A 27,574-nucleotide genomic window follows, 5' to 3' on the forward strand; every position below is an offset into this window, starting at 1 on the left:
CCCCCCGAAATTTTTTTTTTTTTTTTTTTTTTTTTTTTTTTTTTTTTGAGGTGGAGTCTCACTCTGTAGTCCACGCTGGAGTGCAGTGGCACAATCTCGGCTCACTGCAACCTCCGCCTCCTGGGTTCAAGTGATTCTCCTGCTTCAGCCTCTCGAGTAGCTGGGACTACGGGTGCATGCCATCACACCTAGCTAATTTTTTTGCATTTTTAGTAGAGACAGGGTTTCACTATGTTGGCCAGGCTGGTCTTGAACTCCTAACCTCAAGTGATCTGCCCGCCTCGGCCTCCCAACGAGCTGGGATTACAGGCATAAGCCACCACGCCAGGCCCTACCTAGCTTTAAAAGAAAGCATATATGCTATTTTGACCATCAACCTGAAATGTTTCCTTTGTTAAATATTTCCTATCTATGCCTGTTACACTTCACAAAACTGTGGAAATTATATATTAGACAATGTCCTAAGGGTTTTCAAAACTGATGTGAAGCCACATTAGGAAGATATATAAATAAATGTAGTTGCCAATCCAGAATTGGCATGTGCCAGATATATAACAACATTTAATTGCTAGTTTCATCCCTTTTTAGTCTTCATTTTGACCTCCCTGTGGCATTTATCAGGATTACACATTTTTTTATCTAGTGTTTCCCAAACAGACCATGCTTTTTTACACTTGTGCCTGTGTAAATTTTTTTTTCCTTTACTCAGAATGACTTTTCCCATTTGTGCATCTGCCATACTCTTATTTATCTTTTAAGATTTAGCTTAAATATCACCTCTGATATTTTTCTCTGATGGGTATTCTTTATTAATATCTTACATGGTCACTGTTGTTTTAAAACATTTCATTGAGAACAGGTACCATATCTTACTTTTTTTTCATATTGCTATCATCTGGAAAGACCTTTATGCTTGGTATATGCTCACTAAATGTTTGCTCGCTGACTTAAATGAGCATTGGTCTCCCTGTAGGGATGCAACTTTCTTTTATCCATTTGAAAGCTAATTTGAATATAATTCATACAAATAGGGGTTTTAATTCATGCTTTTTTGAAAGGTCAAAACAAATTATCCAAAGTTACTACTTTTTTCCTTTTAACAATTATTTATTCACATAAGATTTTTTCCAAATAGTTATCAGGTCCCTGCTTGTGTGTTAGGTATTCTGCAAGGTGCTGAGAATACAATGATGAGTAAAACCAACCTTTATTCCTGCCCATATGAAGCTTAATCCTTCCAGGGGACAGGGAGATTAGTCAGATGGTCATATAAATAAATATAGAGGTACTATACTTTGAGAAATGTGGAAATTCAGGATAACTTTGCACCTGAGTTTTTTGAGATTTGTTTTGTTTGGTCTTTTGTTTGATTCTTTGCTTGCTAAAGGGATTCTTAGTGTTAGAAATTCAGGCAACTTGAAGACTTGAATATAAGTATAGATCAAGTTAATCGCTGACATTATTATACCACCATAATAAAATAGAGAACAAACCCCAGCTAAACAGTAGCATATTTAAAAGAAAGTAGTATTGTTTTTTGTTTTGTTTTGTTTTGTTTGGCTACACAAGTTGCCAGTATAACAGTTGTGGTAACAGTAATATATTAATTGATAGTAGTTATCATTTCACTATTGTAATAATTTGAGACATTTAAGAAAAGATTTTGCTGCACTGAATTACCTTTATCTCTCATTTTTCTTCTTAAATAATTAAAGATAATTTGCATGAATAAAGTGTTTTCATTTTGAATTATTTTTTTCTTCTTTTTTTCATAAAACCAAAACTTCTAATAATGTCATCTTTAATAATGCTGTGCAACTACATGATTGAGTTTCCTTAAGGAGAAAAAAAATTAATGCTCTAATTAAGTATTAAAAGCACAGTTTTTCTAAGTTACATATTTTACAAACAATTACAGTAACAAGCTGGGTGCCCTGGCTCACACCTGAAATCCTAACACTTTGGGAGGCCAAGGTGGGTGGGTTGCTTGAGTCTCACTCAAGAGTTTGAGACCAGCCTGGGCAACATGGCAAAACCCCGTCTCCACAAAAAATACAAAAAGTAGCTGGGTGTGATGGCTCATCCCTGTAGTCCCAGCTACTTGGGAGACTGAGGCAGGAGGATTGCTCGAGCCTGGGAGATTGGGGCTACAGTGAGCTGTGATTATGCCACTGTACTCCAGCCTGGGCAACAGAACAAGACCCTGTCTCAAATAAATAAATAAATAAAGATTACAAAAACAAAACAATTAAAGAATTTTAAAATGCAGCAAAAAGAAAATATAGCCAGACCAAAACAATGTGAATGCAATACAGCCTATCTCACAAGAGGGATCCAGAAACTCTCTGTTCAAAGTTCATGAATCATGGCTGTTAGCATTATTATCGCAAATAGATGTGTTATATAGTCAATAACAAGATTCATAGCACTTTAAAATAGATTTAGATCTCATAAAAGCTGTTTGTTTTTTATATTTTTTCTAAATTTGCTAGCATCAATGCAATACTGTATAATTAATAAAAGCACCTCCCTATAACTTCTGCTTTCAGTCTTCTAAATAATCCTGTGAAATAAGTGATACCATTTCCCCATTTTACTGATGTGGAAATCAGCTCAGAGAGGTTAATTAATTTAAACATAATCATGCAGCTGCTAAGTAATACCTATATTTGATCCCAGGTTCTTCAGATTCTCAATTCCAGGTCACATTATCCCTTTAAAGTCCTTTTGGTATGATTCTTAAAATCAAACTCCAAACCACTAAACAATAAATTGTTTCACAAGATTTTCATGAATTTTACATGTATCATCTTCTTAACTTTTATGCTTTGAGCATTTTGGGAGTAGGAAGACTCTGTCTCAGAAGGCAGTAAAAAAAGAGAAGGAACTGTGGGGTTAGGCAGACGTTGATCTGAATCCCTGATCAACCAGTCATTAGCAGTATGATCATGAACAAATGATTTAACCTCTCTAAAGCATCAGTTTTATCACCCTTAAAATTTGAATTTGGATAGAGAATACAAAAGGAAGAGTAGTTTGGTGAGAAAGATTAGATAGATTGGCCCAGGCTCCATTTTCCTTTCTGGTTGAGATACGTTTCATGTACTTATAACCAGGTAATTTATTAAGCAAATGAATTTGAAATTATCGTAATTCCACCATCCAAATAGAACCTAGTATTTGGCATACGTCTTTTTACTTTTTTTTTCCTATGCTCTTCATCACTGCAGTCTGGTCCTATGAGCTCAGTAGCCAGTGAAGATCTACCTCCTCCAACCCTGCACTTTACCCTTTCCTTCAGTCTCTTATATCACAGTTGCTACATACTACATAATTACATCTGAGTGACTTACTGCCATATTTTACAATCGTTTTAAAACAGGCCAGGTGCAGTGGCTCACACCTGTAATCCCATCAGTTTAGGAAGCCACAGTGGGAGGATCACTTGAGCCAGGAGTTCAAAACCAGGTGGGCAACATAGTGAGACGTCATCTCTTCAGAAAATAAAAAAGAATTAGCCAGGTGTGGTGGCACACACTTGGTCCCAGCTACTCTGGAGGCTGAGGCAGGAGGATCACTTAAGCCCAAGAGGTCAAGGCTGCAGTGAGCCATGATCATGCCACTGCACTCCAGACTGGGCTACAGAGCTGAGACCCTGTCTCTAAAAGAAGAAAAAAAATCCTACTCCACAATAAGTGTGTCTATTGAACTTGTATTTTCTTTCAGTGCTTTCTGAACTCTAACTTATTTTTTGTTCTTGTACAATAATTAACCAGTTTTCCCCTCCATATTTATTGAATAATTCTTATTTGGCCTCTTATCTGAAATTCTACCTTTACTAATATTAAATTAATATATACATCTGTCTATTTCTGTACTTTTTTATTTTTATTGATGCATACTATTTTTATATATTCATGAAGTACATGTTATGTTTTAATAGATGCATAGTATGTGTAGTGACCAAAGCTGGGTATTAGCATATCCAGTACCTTGATCGTTTATTATTTCTTTTTGTCGGGAATATTTCAAATTTTCTGTTCCAGTTACTTTGAAATATACAATATATTGTTGTGAAATATACAATATAACCACCCTGCTGTGCTATCAAATGCTAGAACTTATTCCATCTGTCTAACTGTATGTTTGTTCTCAGTACCTTAGTTCTCTTCATCCCTTCCCCCAGCACACATCCTTCCCAGCCTCTGGTAGCTGTCTTTCTATACTTTGCCTCTAAGAGATCAACTTTTTTAGGTTCCACATATAAGTAAGAACATGTGATATTGTCTTTCCATGCCTGGCTGATTTCACTTTACAGAATGATCTGTTTCTATCCATGTTGCTACAAATGACAAGATTTCATTCTTTTTTTACAGCCAAATAGTATTCCTATATATATTACATTTTCTTTACCCATTCATCTGTTGAAGGACACTTAGGTTGATTCCATATCTTTGCTGTTAATGCATAGTGCTGCAATAAACATGAGGATTCAGGTACTGCTTTGATATACTGATTTCCTTTGGATTAGTGGAATTGCTGAATTGTATGATAGTTCTATTTTAGGTTTTGAAAATCTCTATACTGTTTTCCATAGTGGCTGTACTAACTTACCTTTCTACCAACAGTGTATAAGAATTCCCTTTTCTCTACATCCCCTCCAGCACTTGGTATTTTTTGTCTTTTTGATAATAGCCATTCCTCCTGGTACGATGATATCTTACTGTGGTTTTGATTTGCATTTCCCTGATGATTAATGGTGTTGAGTGTTTTTTCATGTAGTGGTTAGCCATTGTAAGTCTGGTTTTGAGAAATGTGTACACATATCCTTTACCCATTTTAATTAGATTATTTATTTTTGGCTATTGAATTATTGGAGTTCCTTGTATATTCTGGATATTAGTCCCTTCTTGGATGAATAGTTTGCAAATAGTTTCTTTCATTCAACAGGTTGTCTCTTTACTCTTTTGATTGTCTCCTTTGCTCTGCAAAAACTTTTAATTTAATATAGCCCCATGTGCCTATTTTTGTTTTTGTTGCTTGTGCTTTTCAGGACTTAGCCATAAAATCTTTTTTGTTCGTTAGGTTTTTTGTTTTATTTATTTATTTATGAGTTGGAGTTTCACTCTTGTTGCCCAGGCTAGAGTGCAATGGCACGATCTCGGCTCACTGCACCCTCTACCTCCTGGGTTCAAGTGATTCTCCTGCCTCAGCCTCCCGAGTAGCTGGGATTACAGGTGCCCACAACCATGTCCAGCTAATTTTTGTATTTTTAGTAGAGACAGGGTTTCACCATGTTGGTCAGGCTGGTCTCAAACTCCTGACCTGCCTCAGCTTCCCAAAGTGCTGGGATTACAGGTGTGAGCCACCATGCCCCACCCATAAAATCTTTAACTAGACCAATGTTCTAGAGCATTTCCTCTGTGTTTTCTTCTAGTATTGTTATGGTTTGGGGCTTTATTTTTAGTACTTAATTCATTTTCAGTTGATTTGGGGATATGGTTTCAGTCTTCTGCATATAGATATCCAGTTTTTCCAGCACCATGTATTGAAGAGAGTGTCCTTTCCCCACTGTATGTACTTGATGCCTTTGTCAAAAATCAGTTAATTGTAATACATGGGTTTATTTCTGGGTTCTCTATTCTGTTCCATGGGTCTCTGTGTCTGTTTTTATATCACTACCATGCTGTTTTAGTTACTGTAGCTTTGTAGTATATTTTGAAGTCAGGTAGTGTGATGCCTCCAGTGTTGCTCTTTTTGCTCTGGATTCCTTTGGCTATTCAGGCTCTTGTGTGGTTCCATACAAATTTTAGGATTTTTTTTTCTATTTCTGTGAAGACTATCATTGGTATTTTGATAGGAATTGCATTGAATCTGTAAATTGCTTTGCATAGTTGATCATTTTAATATATTTATTTTTCTGATTCATGACCATGGAATGTCTTTCCATTTATTTCTGTCCTTTTAATTTCTTTCATCAGTGTTTTGTAGTTTTCTTGTAGAGGTCTTTCAACTTCTTGGTTAAATTTATTCCTATCTATTTTATTTTATTTTGTTTTTTTTTTTTTTTGTAGCTATTATAAATGGAATTATATTCCTGATTTCTTTCTTAGCTAGATCATTATTGGTGTATGGAAATGTCACTGATTTTGTATGTTCATTTTGTATTCTGCACCTTTACTTAATTTGTTTATCAGTTCTAAGAATATTCTGGTGGAGTCTTTAGGTTTCTCTGTATGTAAGATTATGTCATCTGAAAGGAGGGGCAGTTTGGCTTTTTCGTTTTCTATTTAGATGCCTTGTATTTCTTTCTCTTCCCTGATTGATCTGGCTAGGACTTCCATTACTATGTTGATTAGGAGTGGTGAAAGTGGACTTCATTGTCTTGGTCCAATTCTTAGAGGAAAGTCTTTCAACTTTTCCTCATTCAATATGTTAGCTGTGAATTTGTCACATATGATCTTTATTATGTTGAGGAATGCCTCTTCTATGCCTAATTTGTTGAGAGTTTTTGTCAGGAGGGGATGTTGGCTTTCATCTAATGCTTTTTTCTGCATCTATTAAGATAATCATATGATTTTTGTTGTTCATTCTACTAAAGTGATGTATCATGTTAATTGATTTGCGTATATTGATCCGTCCTTGCATCCCTGGGATAAATCCCACTTGATCATGTTATATTATATATTTGTTGTGTTATTGGATTTTTGTTAGCTAGTATTTTGTTAAAAATTTTTGTGTCTATATTTGTCAGAGGTGTTGGTCTGTAGTGTTCTTTTTTTTGTTGTTCGCTTGTCTGGTTTTGTATCTCAATACTGCTGGCCTCGTAGAATAAGTTAAGAAGAATTCTCTCTTCTTTAATTTTTTGGAATAATTTGATATGAATTGATGCTAGTTCTTCTTTATAAAGTTGATAAAATTGAACAGTAAAGCCATGCAGCCCTGGGCTTTTCTTTAATGTTTGATGGGAATCTTTTTATTACATATTCAATCTGTTCCTCATTATTGGTCTGTTCAGATTTTCTATTTCTTTCTGGTTCATTCTATTTCTATTTCTTGTAGGTTGTATGTGTCCAAGAATGTATCTATTTCCTCTAGGTTTTCCAGTTAGTTAGCATATAGTTGCTCATGATAGTCTTCAATGATCTCCTGTATTTCTGTGGTGTCAGTTGTAACATATTTTTCGTTTCTGATTTTGTTAACTTGGATCTTCTCTCTTTTTTTCTTGGTTAGTCTAGCTAGCAGTTTATCAATTTTGGTTATTTTTTCAAAAAAAACCCTTTCATTTTGATGATCCTTTGTATGTTTTTTCTATATTTCATTTAGTTGTGCTCTGATCTTTATTATTTCTTTCCTTCTACTAATTTTGTTTGGTTTGTTCTTGCTTTTCTAGTTCCTTAAGGTACATTATTAGATTGCTTATTTGAAATCTTTATACTTTTTGGTGTTTATTGCTATAAACCTCCCCTTAGCACTGCTTTTGTTATGTTCCATAGGTTTTGGTATATTGTGTTTTCATTTGTCTTTGCTTTAATTTTTTTTATTTCTTTCCTAATTTCTTCATTAGCCCAATAGTCATTCAGGAGCATGTTGTTTCATTTCCATCAATTCGTACAGTTTCCAAAGTGCTTCTTGTTACTGATTTCTAGTTTTTTCCATCAGGATCTGAGAAAATACTTGATATGATTTCAAGTTTTTAAAATTTGTTGAGACTTGTTTTGTGTCCTAACATAAATGGTCTATCCTGGAGAATGTTCCATGTGCTTATTAGAAGAATGTGTATTCTGCAACTATTGGATAAAATGTTGTGTAAATGTCTCCTAGGTACATTTTGTTTACAGTGCAGTTTATGTCCATTTTTTTTGGTTGATTCTCTGTCTCGATAATCTGTACAATGCTGAGAATGGAGCATTGAAGTCCTCAACTATTATTGCATTGGAGTCTGTCTCTCTTTAGATCTAATAATATTTGCTTTATATATCTGTGTGCTCTAGTATTGGATGCATATATATTTGGAATTGTCATATCCTTTTGCTGAATTGATCCCTTTATCATTATGTAATGACCTTCTTTGTCTCGTTTTACTGTTTTGACTTAAAGTTTCCTTTATCTGATATAAATTTAGATACTCCTGCTTGTTTTTTGTTTTCCCATTGTATGAAATCTTTTTCCATCTCTTCACTTTCAATCTATCTGTGTGTTTACAGGTGAAGTGAGTTTTTTTGTAAGCAGCATATAGTTAGATCATGTTATGTTTATATATTCAGACAGTCCATATCTTTTAAGTGGATAATCTGATTTATTTACATTTACAGTTATTATTTATAGGTGAGGACTTATTCCTGTCATTTAAAAAATTGTTTTCTAGTTGCTTTGTATATCTGTCATTCCTTTCTTTCCCTCTTATTGTTTATCATTATAGTTTGGTGATTTTCTGTAATGGTAATATTTGAGTCCTTTCTCTTTCTCGTTTATGTGTCTGCCCTACCAGTGACTTTTATACTTTCTTGTTTTCATGATGGTGAATATCATTGTTTCACTTTCAGATGTAGGAGTACCTTAAGCATTTCCTGTAGAGCTTGTGTAGTAGGGATAATTCCCTCAGTTTTTGCTTATCTGGGAAAGACATTTTTTCTCCTTCAGTTTTGAAGAAAAGTTTCTTGGTTAGTCTAGCAGTTTATCTTTGGTGGCAGGGTTTGTTTTTTCTTTTAGCACTTTGAATATATCATCCCTTTCTCTCCTGGCCTGCAGGGTTTCCCCTGAGAAATCCACATTAGTCTGATGGAGATTCCCTTATATGTGACTTGATGTTTTCCTCTTGCTGTTTTTACATTTCTGTCTTGTCTTTGACTTTTGACAGTTTCAGTACAGTGTGTCTTGGAAAAGACCTTGTTGGATTCTATCTATTTGATCTTTGAGTTTCCTGTATCTAGCTTTCTAAATCTCTTAAAAGAACTGGGAAGTTTTCAGCTATTATTAAATTAAATGAGTTTTTCTGTCTTTACCCATCACTTTACCTTCTGGAAAACCCCAAATTTGAATATTTCGTTGCTTTAAGGTGTCCCCTATATCATGTATGCTTTGTTCATTCATTTTTATTTTTTATTCTTTTTTGGCGGGTCTGTCTGAATTATTTCAAAAGACCTGCCCTCAGTTCTTCTCCTTGATCTAGTCTGTTGTCAAAGCTCTCAGTTGTATTTTTTATTTCATTCATTGAATTCTTCAGTTCTGGGATGGATCTGTTTGGTTCTTTTTTTGTTTTGTTTTGTTTTGTTTTTTGTTTTGTTTGAAATGGAGTCTCGCTCTGTCACCCAGGCTGGAGTGCAGTGGTGTGATCTCGACTCACTGCAAACTCCACCTCCCGGGTTCACACCATTCTCCTGCCTCAGTCTCCCAAGTAGCTGGGACTACAGGTGCCCGCCACCATGCCTGGCTAATTTTTTGTATTTTTAGTAGAGACGGGGTTTCACTGTGTTAGCCAGGATGGTCCCCATCTCCTGACCTCGTGATCCACCCGCTTCGGCCTCCCAAAGTGCTGGGATTACAAGCATGAGCCACTGCGCCTGGCCTGTTTGGTTCTTTTTTATGCTATATATCTCTTTGTTGAATTTCTCATTCATATCCTGAATTGTTTTCCTGATTTCTTTGTATTGTTTGTCTGTGTTCTCTTATATCTCACTGAGCTTCTTTAATACCATTATTTTGAATTCTTTTTCAGACATTTCATCATTTTTTGTTTAATTGGAATCTGTTGCTGGAGAATTATGTTCTTTTGGAGGTGTCATGTTTCTTGCTTTTTCATTTTCTTGTATACTTACATTGACATCTCCACATCTGGTGTAACAGTCATTTCCTCCAGTTTTTAGGATTGGCTTTAGTAGGGTAAGACTTTTTTCTGTAGATGTATCATCATGTTGGTTTGTTGGGCAGTTTAGCTTTTATTCTGGGTGCATGCAGTAGTATAGTCTCTATGATTTCTTCAGCTGTAATTAGCATCAGTGGGTGTCTGTGATTTCCTCAGTGGCTTAGGCAGCATTGTTAGTGGAGCCCGTGGTGAGGCTTTGCTGGGGACAGGGACACCAGACATCCTGATCCTCAGGCCCCAGTGGTGGTAGCAGCAGCCCAAGCATATCCGCCTTTGGTCCCCTGGTGGCCATAGACTGGCATCAATTTTAGCAGGTCCACAAGGGCCAATTCTTAGGCCTCCATGTGGCTTGCTCAGGTACCAGTAGTGGCAGTGGTAGGCTGGGCAGATGGATGAGACCTTAGTCTCCCGTGCAGCATGTGTGGCATAAGCAGTCATAGCAGTGATGACAGGCCAACCCTCAGGCTCCCAGGCAGTCCACACTGCTGCTAGTGATGGTAGCAACAGACTGGGCAAGCCAGGCCCTAAACCCTCAGGTGGCATATGTGGGTAAGTGCCAGCAGTGGTAGTGGTGGCAGACTGGGCAGGCCCAGCCTCAGGCCAGTAGTGGGTGGGGCAGGGCAATCCCCAGGCCCTCAGATGACATACTTGAGCGCTGGGGTTGCAGTGCCAGGCAGTGCAGGCATATACTCAGGCCCCTCAATGGTGCACATGGGCACAGGCTGTGTTGGACCAAGTGAGGCAATCCCCAGGCCCTCAAACAATGTGTTTGAGTGCAGGCAGTCGGTGGTTTGGTTCTGTTCTTAGACCCCCTGATGGTGCATGTGCATGCCAGAAGCAGCAAGCAGGGTGGAGGGATCCCCAAGCCTCCAGACAGTGCACTCAGTCACTGTGGGAGGTGCCATCAGGCAGGGAAGGCCTGTCCCCAGGCTCCTCTGTTGTACCTGTGGGTGCAGGCTGTGGTGAATAGGTCTGTCTTTGGGCCACTGGACAGCATGTTTTGATGCCAGTGGCTGATGACCTGAGTCTTTTGTCATGCTTCCTGATCATATGTATGTGTACCCAGAGTGATAGACAGAGGGGGCCACTTCCCAGGCCCCTCAGGTGGTGTGCTCGGGCACTGGGAGGGGTGGCACTTAAAGGGACAGGCCTGTCCTCAGACTCCCATTGGTGTACACAGATACAGACTCTGGTAGGCAGGGAAGGACTATTCCTAGGCCCCTGGATAAAATACTTGAGAGGTGGTAGGCAGAGTGAGTCTGTCCTCATGCCCCCAAATAGAATCCAGATGGGCCAGTTCCCAGGTCCACTGAAGGTGCTGCAAGTACATGGCAGCCCTGTTATGGGGGCTGGGCATTGCTATCAGTGGCAGTGGCCCCAGGCGGGTGGCTCTCAGGCTCTGGGGAGTGTATGCTTTGGCTTCCTTTGCCCCAGAAACAGCCTTCCGTAGTGTGCTGCCCTGCCTGTTCTTTGGAGTATAGGACACTGTGTGAGCTAGAGTGCTGGGGACCCAGCCGCACCATTGGGTCCAGCCAGCACTGTACCACTGGAGCCCCCTTGGTGGACATGGGGTGCTGTCAGTTGGGCTCCAGGTTGTATAGAGATGCATACCATCTAATGGTAATTGGCTTCTCAAAGTGGCACTGTGCTTCAGCTTCTTGGGTCCTGGGAATGGGTGTGGGACCTGGAACAAACTCCCTCTCTGCAACAAGGCTGTTGTGTGAACTCCAGGCAGGTCCCTATACTTGTCTCAGAATTCACAAGGGTTGTGGGGATCTTACATGGCTAGGATTGCAAGTCTGTGGTGGAAACGTGGACCACTGGGGATCTCTCAGTACCCTTTCCCCACACTGGAGAACCTCTTCTGGCTCCCAGCTGGTCACAGCCAGGCCAGCTGCTTCACTTCCTTTTGCTTCCCTGCTCCAGATGTTCCCTGTCACTTCCCTGCTAAATTTCAGTGTTCTCTCTTAGAGGCTTTATTCAACATGTCCTTCTTTGTGGAGGAGAGTTCTGGGTCAGCCATCTTGAAGCCCTGACCTTTATGTTTTAGTTCTTTTTGTCTGTTTTTGTGCTGTATATGTCTCTGCTTTATGTAGCTTTAAAATATTTTAATATTAGATGGGTCCAGTTTCTTCACCTTTGTTTGCCCTTTCCAAATTTTCTGTTCTCTTGCCCCATATGCATTATTTTAGAGTCAAGTTAGGTAATTTATATTTCCTAGAAAATCATCCTTATCTCCTGTATGTTTTCTCTTTCTTTTTTGATTAGACTTGCCAATGGTTTATGGGATTTTTTTTGTTTGTTTGTTTGGTCTCTCTAAAGATTGATTGAATTTGGGAATTAACAGTAAAGTTGCATATTAATTAGGAGAGAACCTGAATCTTGAGAAGTTGCCATTATGAGCATGTTGCTTCTGCATTTACTCAAACATCTTTTGTCATTTAGTAAAGTTTTAGAGACCCCCCCCTCTCCATATACGAAGGAATTTATGTCTTAAAGTTATTGCTTAAATTTTTATTTTGGTTGCTATTATTAATGTGTTTGCTTTCCCATTATAGTAGGATATGGGCAAAACATATTGTTTCTATTTTTATGTTATAATTGACCATGTTACTAAATTCCGTTATTGATTTCCACATTTTTCAGTGATTCCTTTGGATTTTTATTGACAATCACAGGAGATTGGTATATCATTTTGTCTGTTCCTTTTCAGTATTTACATCTCATTTCCATTTTTGTTTTGTTATATATATTAGAATGTCTAAAACAATATTTTAATGCAGTAGGGCTCTTAAGCTTTCTTGTCTTGTCCCTGCTTTGAATGGAAATGCCCAAGAATATACTTTCAGGAATCATGTCTATAGTTTGTTGCCTTTCGTGTTTTGCCACCAAATATAAAGTTGGCCATTTGGCTGAGATAGGTATTCTTTATCAGATTAACAAAATATTATTGATTTCTAATACACTGTATTTTGTCTTTTTTGACATGTTAGTGTGATGAATTAGATCAGGGAGACATCCTCACTTTCCTGGAATGAATATCATTTAATCATGGGGTATTAACATTTTAATATTTGCCTGAAATCTATTTGCCAAATCTTATTAAGTGTTTTTACTTCCATAGTCATAAGTTTTATTAATCTATAGTTTCTGTTTTTCTGAAGTTGGGATTATATGGGATTCGTAAAATGAGTTTAGAAAGTTTCCATCCTTTTATTCTGCAGAAAATTTAGGAACATAGAGTTATCTTATATCTATTCCTTATAAATTTTAACAAACTAATTCTTGGATATTGGTCTCTTTGAGTTTTTACTTTTTGAGTCAATTTAAGAAATTTATATTTCCAATAAAATCATCCATTTCCCTTTCTAATTATCATTGCTTATATTATCTTTATTGTTGTATTTATTGTTAATTAATGCTATTTCGAGGTATATTTTTTAGATTGCCTTGAGGCTTGTCAGCTTTATTAGTATCCTAAAGATTTATGATGTATTTGCATCTTTTCATATTTATATTTACAAATAAAATCTTCTGCCAAATAGCAATCATTTACTAATCTATTCATATTATGTATTTAATTTTTAATAACTATTCCTAAAATGGAGTAGAACTGGACTGCCACTACTCATTTAGAGTTTATGTGCTTTTCAAAGGGCTTGATTTATCCCAGGTAATAAACAGCTAACCTACCAACAAGTGACACACTGTAACGTACAGGTTGTAGTAATGGACAAATTGATTGACAGCCAAATCTTGATTATCAATGAAACAGATGTAAGGATCCCTGGATAATTTACAAATAAAAATAATAGAGTACTTTAACCATTTGTTATATTATCTTCTCAACTATTATAACTATGCACAGNATCCCCAGGCCCTCAGATGACATACTTGAGCGCTGGGGTTGCAGTGCCAGGCAGTGCAGGCATATACTCAGGCCCCTCAATGGTGCACATGGGCACAGGCTGTGTTGGACCAAGTGAGGCAATCCCCAGGCCCTCAAACAATGTGTTTGAGTGCAGGCAGTCGGTGGTTTGGTTCTGTTCTTAGACCCCCTGATGGTGCATGTGCATGCCAGAAGCAGCAAGCAGGGTGGAGGGATCCCCAAGCCTCCAGACAGTGCACTCAGTCACTGTGGGAGGTGCCATCAGGCAGGGAAGGCCTGTCCCCAGGCTCCTCTGTTGTACCTGTGGGTGCAGGCTGTGGTGAATAGGTCTGTCTTTGGGCCACTGGACAGCATGTTTTGATGCCAGTGGCTGATGACCTGAGTCTTTTGTCATGCTTCCTGATCATATGTATGTGTACCCAGAGTGATAGACAGAGGGGCCACTTCCCAGGCCCCTCAGGTGGTGTGCTCGGGCACTGGGAGGGGTGGCACTTAAAGGGACAGGCCTGTCCTCAGACTCCCATTGGTGTACACAGATACAGACTCTGGTAGGCAGGGAAGGACTATTCCTAGGCCCCTGGATAAAATACTTGAGAGGTGGTAGGCAGAGTGAGTCTGTCCTCATGCCCCAAATAGAATCCAGATGGGCCAGTTCCCAGGTCCACTGAAGGTGCTGCAAGTACATGGCAGCCCTGTTATGGGGCTGGGCATTGCTATCAGTGGCAGTGGCCCCAGGCGGGTGGCTCTCAGGCTCTGGGGAGTGTATGCTTTGGCTTCCTTTGCCCCAGAAACAGCCTTCCGTAGTGTGCTGCCCTGCCTGTTCTTTGGAGTATAGGACACTGTGTGAGCTAGAGTGCTGGGGACCCAGCCGCACCATTGGGTCCAGCCAGCACTGTACCACTGGAGCCCCTTGGTGGACATGGGGTGCTGTCAGTTGGGCTCCAGGTTGTATAGAGATGCATACCATCTAATGGTAATTGGCTTCTCAAAGTGGCACTGTGCTTCAGCTTCTTGGGTCCTGGGAATGGGTGTGGGACCTGGAACAAACTCCCTCTCTGCAACAAGGCTGTTGTGTGAACTCCAGGCAGGTCCCTATACTTGTCTCAGAATTCACAAGGGTTGTGGGGATCTTACATGGCTAGGATTGCAAGTCTGTGGTGGAAACGTGGACCACTGGGGATCTCTCAGTACCCTTTCCCCACACTGGAGAACCTCTTCTGGCTCCCAGCTGGTCACAGCCAGGCCAGCTGCTTCACTTCCTTTTGCTTCCCTGCTCCAGATGTTCCCTGTCACTTCCCTGCTAAATTTCAGTGTTCTCTCTTAGAGGCTTTATTCAACATGTCCTTCTTTGTGGAGGAGAGTTCTGGGTCAGCCATCTTGAAGCCCTGACCTTTATGTTTTAGTTCTTTTGTCTGTTTTGTGCTGTATATGTCTCTGCTTTATGTAGCTTTAAAATATTTTAATATTAGATGGGTCCAGTTTCTTCACCTTTGTTTGCCCTTTCCAAATTTTCTGTTCTCTTGCCCCATATGCATTATTTTAGAGTCAAGTTAGGTAATTTATATTTCCTAGAAAATCATCCTTATCTCCTGTATGTTTTCTCTTTCTTTTTTGATTAGACTTGCCAATGGTTTATGGGATTTTTTTTGTTTGTTTGTTTGGTCTCTCTAAAGATTGATTGAATTTGGGAATTAACAGTAAAGTTGCATATTAATTAGGAGAGAACCTGAATCTTGAGAAGTTGCCATTATGAGCATGTTGCTTCTGCATTTACTCAAACATCTTTTGTCATTTAGTAAAGTTTTAGAGACCCCCCCCTCTCCATATACGAAGGAATTTATGTCTTAAAGTTATTGCTTAAATTTTATTTTGGTTGCTATTATTAATGTGTTTGCTTTCCCATTATAGTAGGATATGGGCAAAACATATTGTTTCTATTTTATGTTATAATTGACCATGTTACTAAATTCCGTTATTGATTTCCACATTTTCAGTGATTCCTTTGGATTTTATTGACAATCACAGGAGATTGGTATATCATTTTGTCTGTTCCTTTTCAGTATTTACATCTCATTTCCATTTTGTTTTGTTATATATATTAGAATGTCTAAAACAATATTTTAATGCAGTAGGGCTCTTAAGCTTTCTTGTCTTGTCCCTGCTTTGAATGGAAATGCCCAAGAATATACTTTCAGGAATCATGTCTATAGTTTGTTGCCTTTCGTGTTTTGCCACCAAATATAAAGTTGGCCATTTGGCTGAGATAGGTATTCTTTATCAGATTAACAAAATATTATTGATTTCTAATACACTGTATTTTGTCTTTTTTGACATGTTAGTGTGATGAATTAGATCAGGGAGACATCCTCACTTTCCTGGAATGAATATCATTTAATCATGGGGTATTAACATTTTAATATTTGCCTGAAATCTATTTGCCAAATCTTATTAAGTGTTTTACTTCCATAGTCATAAGTTTTATTAATCTATAGTTTCTGTTTTCTGAAGTTGGGATTATATGGGATTCGTAAAATGAGTTTAGAAAGTTTCCATCCTTTTATTCTGCAGAAAATTTAGGAACATAGAGTTATCTTATATCTATTCCTTATAAATTTTAACAAACTAATTCTTGGATATTGGTCTCTTTGAGTTTTACTTTTGAGTCAATTTAAGAAATTTATATTTCCAATAAAATCATCCATTTCCCTTTCTAATTATCATTGCTTATATTATCTTTATTGTTGTATTTATTGTTAATTAATGCTATTTCGAGGTATATTTTTTAGATTGCCTTGAGGCTTGTCAGCTTTATTAGTATCCTAAAGATTTATGATGTATTTGCATCTTTTCATATTTATATTTACAAATAAAATCTTCTGCCAAATAGCAATCATTTACTAATCTATTCATATTATGTATTTAATTTTAATAACTATTCCTAAAATGGAGTAGAACTGGACTGCCACTACTCATTTAGAGTTTATGTGCTTTTCAAAGGGCTTGATTTATCCCAGGTAATAAACAGCTAACCTACCAACAAGTGACACACTGTAACGTACAGGTTGTAGTAATGGACAAATTGATTGACAGCCAAATCTTGATTATCAATGAAACAGATGTAAGGATCCCTGGATAATTTACAAATAAAAATAATAGAGTACTTTAACCATTTGTTATATTATCTTCTCAACTATTATAACTATGCACAGTAGTGCAAAATCATAGTAAATATGAATAGTTTTCATTGTCTTCTTTATTCTCTGATGCATCTGCAAATGCATCAAGGAAGAAAAAAGGCAGAAGAAAGAAGTGGCCTGAACAACTCAAACTGTACAATCATTTTCTACATGTGATTGCCCCAATAGGTTTGTTACTCTAAATTGCTGGCTGGCTAGACATGAAGCAACTGTCTGCTTAGCTCATTCTTCTGGATAGTGCAAAACAGCAATCCCCAAAGCAGGGCATGCAAGGCAACCAGCTCTCAAACAAAAAGATAATTTTAGAAGTCCCATTCCTGCTTATTTTTACCTTATTCTTTTTCAATACCTTATTTGTGTGTATATCTTAGTGTAGTCATGCATCTAAATAATTTGTAAGTAAATAACTATATATATATTGATTATGTATACTAGAAAATGTTTTACTGAAAGGGATATAAATTAAAAACCCTTGGAGAGCTCTGGGCCAGAAGTGGAGAATCATGAATTTGAAAGCTGCTTTAGCCGCTTATCCATCATGTGAATTTGGTCGACTCTTTTATAATCTGTAAAATGGGAGTAAGAACACCTGTCCTTCTTTCCTCACAGTGTTGTATTGAGAACAAAATAAAGCGACTGTAATTGTTTGTAAATTCTATAAAGGCTGTGCAGATTATGATTTTTTTTAACTTTTAAAATCTTTTCCTCAAACATATTCAGTACCCACATTTAATCTTTATAGAAGACCATATTCAAAGTAGTGGGAAGACATTTTACTTTTAGGATCAAAGGAGAAAAATGTTTAAGGTTTAACAATTCTCTAATTCTAAAAGAGATATGTTTCTTTCCAACCTCTCAGAAAGTTTTGATGGCCAGATATTTTAAACAAAACAAACTTGGGAATTAAAAAAGGAAAGCAATTAAAAGTAAGTCTGAGATTTGTCTGTAACTTCAGGAGAAAAGAATTTTACAAAAGGAATAGGAAAAGATAAGGTCTTAAAACAAGGAACTAAAATTAAGACTTAAGTTTTGTAACCTTAGGAGCCAGGATTTTGATGCCAACAGTTAATTATCCCAGAAATTTCTTAAGTATTTTGTTGACCTGCATACTTCCTTGAATCAAAATGTTGAGGTTAATAGCTAACCTACTGTTTGCTGCTTCTTCTAGCCCTATTACATTTTAGGAACCTAATGGCATCTAAGGATTCCACCATGTAATAACAGTGGGAATTTATTTTTCTTGGTGTTTGGAAACTCTCAGGAATTTTTTTTTCCTTTTCTTATTTTCTCTCTCTCTCAATTATAGGTTGAAGCTCCATTCATACCAAAGTTTAGAGGCTCTGGAGATACCAGCAACTTTGATGACTATGAAGAAGAAGATATCCGTGTCTCTATAACAGAAAAATGTGCAAAAGAATTTGGTGAATTTTAAAGAGGAACAAGATGACATCCAAGCTCACACTCAGTGTTTGCACTCTGTTGAGAGATAAGGTAGAGCTGAGACCGTCCTTGTTGAAGCAGTTACCTAGTTCCTTCATTCCAACGACTGAGTGAGGTCTTTATTGCCATCATCCCGTGTGTGCACTCTGCATCCACCTATGTAACAAGGCACCGCTAAGCAAGCATTGTCTGTGCCATAACACAGTACTAGACCACTTTCTTACTTCTCTTTGGGTTGTCTTTCTCCTCTCCTACATCCATTTCTTCCTTTTCCAGTTTCATTGGTTTTCTCTAAACAGTGCTCCATTTTATTTTGTTGGTGTTTCAGATGGGCAGTGTTATGGCTACGTGATATTTGAAGGGAAGGATAAGTGTTGCTTTTAGTAGTTCTTGCCAATATTGTTGTTGGTCAATGGCTTGAAGATAAACTTTCTAATAATTATTTTTACTTTGAGTAACTCAGACTCAGTTTTGCCAAAACTCTTGGTAATTTTTGAAGATAGACTGTCTTATCATCAAGGAAATTTATACAAATTAAGACTAACTTTCTTGGAATTCACTATTCCGGCAGTAAATTTTGGTAGACTAATACAGTACAGCTAGACCCAGAAATTTGGATGGCTGTAGATCAGAGGTTCTAGTTCCCTTTCCCTCCTTTCATATCCTCCTCCCTTTGAGTAATGAAGTGACCAGCCTGTGTAGTGTGACAAATGTGTCACTTTCAGCAGGAAAAACTAATGATATGGATCATCACCCACATTCTCTCACTTGGTACCAGCATTTCTGTAGGTATTAGAGAAGAGTTCTAAGTTTTCTAAACCTTAACTGTTCCTTAAGGATTTTAGCCAGTATTTTAATAGAACATGGTTAATGAAAGTGACAAATTTTATAGTTTCTCTAATAGTTCTCATCATAAACTTTTAAATGAAAATAAGCAAACTAAAAGAACATTGGTTTGGATAAATACTTACACTTTGCAAAGTCAAAAAATGACTTGGTTATTGAAAACATTATAGAGGTATTCATATTTAAATGAGGGTTTACGTTTGTTTTGTTTTGTAACCCTTAAAAAGAAGTTGTTTCCAGCTAATTATTCTGGTATACTATATTTGTGAGCCTAGGGTAGGGGCACTGCTGCAACTTCTGTTTTCATCCCGTGCCTCATCAATGAGGAAAGGGAACAAAGTGTGTAAAACTGCCACAATTGTATTTTAATTTTCAGGTATGATATTTTCAGATATTTCATAATTTCTAACCTCTTTTCTGTCAGTAAACAGAATGTCTGATCAATCATGCAGATACAATTTTGGTATTTGAGAGGTTAGTTTTTTTCTACACTTTTTTTTTGCCAACTGACTTAACAACATTGCTGTCAGGTGGAAATTTCAAGCACTTTTGCACATTTAGTTCAGTGTTTGTTGAGAATCCATGGCTTAACCCAGTTGTTTTTCTGTTTTTTTCTTTAAATTTTCCCCATCTGATTTTATCTCTGCGTTTCAGTGACCTACCTTAAAACAACACATGAGAAGAGTTAAACTGGGTTCATTTTAGTGATCAATTTACATGCATATAAAATTTGTTGTTTTTAATCAAGCTGATCTTAATGTATATAATCATTCTATTTGCTTTATTATCGGTGCAGGTAGGTCACTCACACCACTTCTTTTCATCTGTACCACACCCTTGTAAAACCTTTGAAGACATAAAAAAATCCTGTCTGAGATGTTCTTTCTACCAATCTATATGTCTTTCGGTTATCAAGTGTTCCTGCATGGTAATGTCACGTAAATGCTGATATTGATTTCACTGGTCCATCTATATTTAAAACGTGCAAGAAAAAAATTAAAATACTCTGCTCTAGCAAGTTTCATGTGACAAAGGCATATCGTCATGTTAATACATTTAAAACATCATTTGTATAAAATATTTTAATTTTCTTGTATTTCATGTAGACCCAAGAACATGCTGACCAATGTATTCTATATGTAAACTACAAATTCTATGGTAGCTTTGTTGTATATTATTGTAAAATTATTTTAATAAGTCATGGGGATGACAATTTGATTATTACAATTTAGTTTTCAGTAATCAAAAAGATTTCTATGAATTCTAAAAAAAATATTTTTTTCTATGAAATTACTAGTGCCCAGCTGTAGAATCTACCTTAGGTAGATCACCCCTAGACATACACTGGTTTTGAGGGCTATTCAGCCATTCCATTTTACTCTCTATTTAAAGGCCGTGAGCAAGCTTGTCATGAGCGAATACATCAAGGGAGTCAATTTCTGACCAATCAAGTACACTAAATTAGAATATTTTTAAGGTATGTAAAATTCCCAGTTTCAGCCACAATTTAGCCAAGAACAAGATATAAACTTCAATAAGAAGTAAGTAGCATAAATCAGTATTTAACCTCAAATTACATTATTTGAAACAGAAGATACTATGTTATGCTCAGTAAATAATTAAGAGATAGCATTGTATAAGAAGGAGCCCTAGACTGAAAGTCAAGACATCTGAATTTCAGGCTAGAAAACTGTCAGTATGATCTCAGCCTCAGTTCTCTTGTCTGTAAAATGGAAGAACTGGATTAGGCAGTTTGTAAAATTCCTCCTAACTTTCACAGTTGATGACAAGATTGTCTTTTCATCTGAAATTTTGAAGGGTATGTTGCTTTGAAGTAAGTCTTAGTAAGGCAATATATTTTAGGGCATCTTTCTTCTTATCTCTGACAGTGTTCTTAAAATTATTTGAATATCATAAGAACTTGGTGTCTGTCCTAATTCCTTTCTCACTCACTGATGCTGAACACCCAGTTGAATCAAACTGTCAACCTACCAAAAAGATACTGTGGCTTATGGGTATTGCTGTCTCATTCTTGGTATATTCTTGTGTTAACTGCCCATTGGCCTGAAAATACTCATTGTAAGCCTGAAAAAAAAATTTCTTTCCCACTGTTTTTTCTGCTTGTTGTAAGAATCAAATGAAATAATGTATGTGAAAGCACCTTGTAAACTGTAACCTATCAATGTAAAATGTTAAGGTGTGTTGTTATTTCATTAATTACTTCTTTGTTTAGAATGGAATTTCCTATGCACTACTGTAGCTAGGAAATGCTGACAACAACTGTGTTTTTTAATTAATCAATAACTGCAAAATTAAAGTACCTTCAATGGATAAGACGATTGATTGAGTCTTGAATTCCACTTGGTGCCCTCATCTCCTGATTTATTTTCTGCTGATACAAGACATGCTTATAGATTCCTAGTTTTTATGTGTTTGGGTTGGTTTCTGGGGGGTGGGAGCAGAGCAAATTGGGGAGGAATATATCCACCAGTCTACTCACACTGGATGTTTACTAAGAAACTGCTAGATTCATTTAATAGTATCTCAAAAGTGTTTCTACTTCCTTCTCATTTCTCGTATTGGTTCAGATTATCCCTAACATAATGTTCTAAATATTCATATTTAAAGGATTTGATATCTCAAGAGTGCTCATCCTTCTATTGTAACAATGAACTATTAATTTCTAATTTTTTCTTCAGGAGTGTTTTTGAGCTTCACATTACCTCTTTTCATTTTAGACAGGTTAATTAGTGTGTATTTCCATAGTTGTCTTTTACCTCAAGAAATAATCATTTCTTTAGATAATTATTTTAATGGCTTGCCATTTTGTATGATTGTTCTTGCAAACATTTCTATTTATGCATTTTATAACGTGGAGCTTACTATTTTTATGCCAGTGCTTGCTTCATTTTATCATTATCAGGGCTTAATATAAATGCAGTTTTCTCATTTCCTTGTAAAACTAATTACAAAAATCTAGGTCTGTCTTTACTGAAGAACTACCATCATTTGAAATCTATTTAGCTGTAAATTTTCTCTTGTGCACAAATACTGGATATGAAGTTAAGTACTTATTTTCATTTAAGCTTTTCTGAAGATTTTCCATATGCTTATTTAACAGCCTTTATGCCTGGTGTAATGGCCTGGATTGTGAACTTTGAACAAAATTCATATTGAAATTCTAACCACTAGTACCTCCACATGTGATTTTTTTAGGAGGTAAGGCCTTTAAAGAGGTAATTAAAGTAAAATTAGGTCATATGGGTGGGACTTCATCCAAGATGATTGATGTCCTCATAAGAAGCACACAGACAAAGGGAGGACCACATAAAGACATAGGAAGAAGATGACCATCTATTAGGACAAGGAGAGAGGCCTCAGAAGCTGACTCTACCAACATCTTGACTTGGGATTTCTAAACTCCAGAATTGTGAAAAATAAATTTCAGTTGTTTAAGCTGCCCAGTCTGTGATACTTCATCATGGCAGCCATAACAAACTGTTAATAATACACCCACTGAGCTAAGTATTTTCGTGGTGAAAGACTTGCATTGATTTCCCTTTGTATGCCTAACACGTGGGCAAAACTGAATTTACCGCAGGCAAAAAAAACAAAAAAAAAGTCAGTGTGGTCACAACCCTCTGCACCTGCTATCTTATTTCTATTCTTCCTGGAATACAAGCAGGAAATAGAAAACAGTAGCCACTGAGATACTGAGAGTAAGGGAAAGCATCAGTAACTCAAACCACTACTAACTCCTGGTCAGACTTACCCATGGAAGGATAGCCTTCCTCTTGAAGCAGTGCTAATGTAACATAAAATTAAGCACACCAGATTCATTGAGTTTACAGTCTCTGTTCATCTTTTAGTGGTGATGCTAACATTGAAATGACCAAGAGGAAAGTGGGAGTGCAAATACATTGTTAATGAGAATACCCCAGCTGGTTCTTCCTCTCCTGATTATTCAGGGGTTAGTAATGCTCACAGCAAATGATGACCTTAATATATTAGTTTTCTACTGCTGCTCTAAGAAGTCTCCACAAACTTAGTAGCTTAAAACAACATAAATTTCTTTTCTTACAGTTCAGGAGGTCTGACAACCAAAATGAGCCACACTGGGTTAAAATCAGGGTGTTGGTAAGCATGCATTTCTGGAGGCTCTAGGGAAGAAGCCATTTCCACGTCTCTTCCACCTTTTAGAGGCCACCTGCTTTCCTTGACTCATGATGCCATTCCTCCATCTTCAAAGCCAGAAACATTGGGCCAAGTCCTTCTCATGCCACATCACTATCACTTTCTCTTCTGCCTCTTCTGAAACCTTTAAAGTGTTTCAAAGACCCTTGTGATTATATTAGGCCCACCTCAGTAATCCAAGTTAATCTGCCTATTTTATTTATTTATTATTTTTTAAAATTTATTTTTATTTCAATAGGTTTTTGGAGAACAGGTGGTGTTTGGTAACATGATTAAGTTCTTCAGTGGTGATTTCTGAGATTTTGGTGCCCCATCACCCAAGCAGTGTACACTGTACCCAGTGTGTAATCTTTTGTCCCTCACCCCCTCCCACCCTTTCCCCTGAGTCCCCAAAATCTATTGTATCACTCTTATGCCTTTGTGTCCTCATTGCTTAGCTCCCAATTATGAATGAGAACATATGATGTTAGGTTTTCTATTCCTGAGTTACTTCACTTAGAAAATAGTCTCCAATCCCATCCAGGTTGCTGGGAATGCCATTAATTCATTCTTTTTTATGGCTGAGCAGTATTCCATGGTATATATAAACCACATTTTCTTTACCAATTCATTGGTGGGCCTTTGGCCTGATTCTATATTTTTGCAATTGTGAATTATACTGCTATAAACGTGCATGTGCAAGCATCTTTTTCATATGACTTCTTTTCCTCTAGGTAGATACCCAGGAATGGGATTGCTGGATCAAATGGTAGATCTACTTTCAGTTCTTTAAGGAATCGCCACACTGTTTTTCATAGTGGTTGTACTAGTTTACATTCCCACTAAGAGTGTAAAAGTGTTCCGCTTTCACCACATCCACGCTAATGTCTGTTTTCGTTTTTGGTTTTTTGTGTTTTTTTGATTATGACCATTCTTGCAGGAGTGAGGTGGTATTGCTTTGTGGTTTTGATTTGATTTCCCTGATAATTAATGATGTTGAGAATTTTTTCCATATGCTTGTTGGCCATTTGTACATATTCTTTTGAGAATTGTCTATTCTTGCCCTTAGCCTACTTTTTGGTGGGGTTTTGTTTTGTTTTGTTTTGTTTTGTTTTGTTTTGTTTTGTCTTGAGACAGAGTCTCGCTCTCTCTCCCAGGCTGGAGTGCAGTGGCGTGATCTCGGCTCATGGCAACCTCCACCTTCTAGGTTCAAGTGATTTTTCTGCCTCAGCCTCCCAAGTAGCTGGGATTACAGGCACGCACAAGCATGCCTGGCTAATTTTTTGTAATTTTAGTAGAGACGGGGTTTCACCATATTGACCAAGCTGGTCTTGAACTCCTGACGTCAAGTGATCCACCCGCCTCAGCCTCCCAAAGTGCTGCGATTACAGGTGTGAGCCACCATGCCTGGCTGGGATTGTTTGTTTTTCACTTGCTGATTTGAGTTCTTTGTAGATTCTGGATATTAGTCCTTTGTCGGATGTATAGATTGTGAAGATTTTCTCCCACTCTGTGGGTTGCCTGTTAACTCTGCTGATTGTTTCCTTTGCTGTGCAGAAGCTTCTTAGTTTAATTAAGTCCCATCTATTTATCTTCATTTTTGTTACATTTGCCTTTGGGTTCTTGGTCATGAAGTCTTTGCCTAAGCCAATGTCTGGAAGAGTTTTACCGATGTTATCTTCTGGAGTCTTTATAGTTTCAAGTCTCAGATTTAAGTCTTTATTCCATCTTGAGTTGATTTTTGTATAAGGTGAGAGATGAGGATCCAGTTTCATTTTTCTACATGTGGCTTGCCAATTATCCCAGCACCATTTGTTAAATAGGGTGTCCTTTCTTTCACTTTGTTTTTCTTTGCTTTGTCGAAGATCAGTTGGGTGCAAATGCTTGACTTTATCTCTGGGTACTCTATTCTCTTCCATCGGTCTATGCGCTTATTTTTATACCATTACCATGTTGGTACTGGTTTTATAAACTTCTTAATAATAATATGACTGGTACTTATTTTTTTATCTGAAGCATATTTGTTTGGCTCTCTATTCATCATTACCTCTGTAACAAAGTTATTCTATTAATACATTTTCTCAGTTGAAATACCAAGAATGGTTTTTATTTTCCTGACTGGACAATGAATTGTCATTTCCATTATTACCACTCCCTTCTACATTGTACTGAATAATCCTAGCCATCACTCTATGAGAAGGAACAACAATGGTAAAATGAAGACCATTCCAAATAAAAGAGAACATTTTCTACCAATAGATTCTCATTAAGGAATTCCAAAATTCTGCTTTAGGAAAACAGAAAATGGTCCCGCAAAGAAGAAACAGCCTCAGGGAAATCTGAAGGAAAGAAATAAAAAGAGAGAAAACCCCCAAATAAACATTATTAGGAGTAAGACGTTAGCTACAGAATAGCTTGTAAAACTTAGAAGAGAATTCTGGTCAGGTTAAAACTTTAAAGACACAAACCCATCCTTTCCTCCCTCCACTGTCCTTCCCCAAACACGCTGATACAATGATAGAGCATGTTTTAAAATGTCTTTAATGACATACATTGCACTCAGAACAAGATAAATGTCTCCAGACACCAGACGCAGAATGGAAATGGTGTTAAGTGGTGGCTGAAGCCACAGACACTAATATACAGAAAAGGCTTTTGTTATAGTGAGATAATCATAGCAAATGCAAAAGAAAAAGATAAAGAGATTAAAGAAAATTCACAGATGGTAATGGATATTGAGAACAAAGATGATCCACAGTTAGTATAAGAAGCTAATAAATAAAATAGAAAAATTGTTCAAATATACAGAAAGTTTATCTCCAAAATGAAGGAAGAACTAAACTTACATGCTGAAAGAACACCTGTTTTTCAGGAAAAATTGAAATACAGCTTTCAACACCAAGCCATGTTCTGGTGAAGGTTTTGAATTTTAACAATTAAAATATTATGCATAAAATCAAGCAACCCCCAAGGCTGGGGGTGAGGTGGGGAGGGAACCAGGCTGGCCTCAGAAGTCTTCACAATAATATTCCATGCCAAAAGATGATTACATAATGGCTATAAAGTTCTAGGGAAAAGAAAGTATGAGCCAAGTGTATTATGCCCAGCCAAGTGGCATTTAATTTAAAGGCGCAAAGCAGGCACCTTTAAATATCAAAAAGAAAAATAATAGAAAACCAAATGAAGAACCTAGTAATATAGAAGCAGTGATGTAAAGCTCGTGGTAAACACTGAATCTGTCTTAATGTAGTTGTAATTATAAGCAAATACGATGATTACAATCGTAGAACTGAATGTTTTAAACCTTGGCAAACTTAGAATAATATAACTAACAAAGTTGGAAGGTAAAGAAAGAAAAAAGTGAGAGAAGATAGGAAACTTCTAACTTCCATACATTTTATAGCAGGATGTCAATTAATGGAATCTAAAATTAGCACATTAAGTTGGTTAAACAAGATAATGATTCTAACCTCTCAATTTTTTCTTTATGGTTTTGTAAATTTTTTGTGAGGAAGGAACATATATAAGCAGTTTTCATTTTCCCTTCAATTTCTTTTTCTTGTGTGAAATGTAATTACATTTACTTTCATTTCAGTTTCTTCTAGTGAATTAGATTTTGTAATATAGACAAAATTAAACTGAATACTTTATATTAAAAAGTGTAGGTCAGGCGCCAGTGGCTCACGCCTGTAATCCTAGCACTTTGGGAGGCTGAGGCGGGTGGATCACAAGGCCAAGAAATCGAGACCATCCTGGTCAACATTGTGAAACCCGTCTCTACTAAAAATGCAAAAATTAGCTGGGCGTGGTGGTGTGCACCTGTAGTCCCAGCTACTTGGGAGGCTGAGGCAGGAGAATCACTTGAACCTGGGAGGCGGAGGTTGCAGTGAGCTGAGATCACACCACTGCACTCCAGCTGGGGTGACAGTGTGAGACTCTGTCTCAAAAAAAAAAAAAAAACAGTATAATACAATTTTATAAAATTAGTGCTATCTAGTTACGTACCTCTCTATCTCTCTACCCTTCTGTCTCAATATGTGCACAGAGAATAGTGTAATAATGTTATCAATGGTATGAGATTTGAGGTTATTTCCTAATTTTTCCCTTATACTTTGTTGAATTGTTTGCATTCTTTGTAATGATAAAGTAATTAATCAAAGATAA

General features: G+C 36.9%; 1 protein-coding gene across 8 annotated transcripts in view; it reads left to right on the forward strand.

The window, feature by feature from the left end:
• The window catches only part of PRKACB (protein kinase cAMP-activated catalytic subunit beta), a 172,409-nt gene extending 150,833 nt beyond the window's left edge, over positions 1 to 21,576 (forward strand). For all 8 annotated transcript variants that reach the window (XM_017869101.1, XM_017869098.1, XM_017869099.1 and 5 more), the window contains one exon: positions 18,258 to 21,576. In XM_017869101.1, coding sequence (XP_017724590.1) covers positions 18,258 to 18,383 — 126 coding nt within the window. In that variant the 3' untranslated portion in view covers positions 18,384 to 21,576. The remainder of the gene's footprint in view (positions 1 to 18,257) is intronic.
• Positions 21,577 to 27,574: the final 5,998 nt, after the last annotated feature.

This window comes from Rhinopithecus bieti, unplaced genomic scaffold (assembly GCF_001698545.2).
Source record: "Rhinopithecus bieti isolate Rb0 unplaced genomic scaffold, ASM169854v2 scaffold_4600, whole genome shotgun sequence".
Classification (NCBI taxonomy): domain Eukaryota; kingdom Metazoa; phylum Chordata; class Mammalia; order Primates; family Cercopithecidae; genus Rhinopithecus; species Rhinopithecus bieti.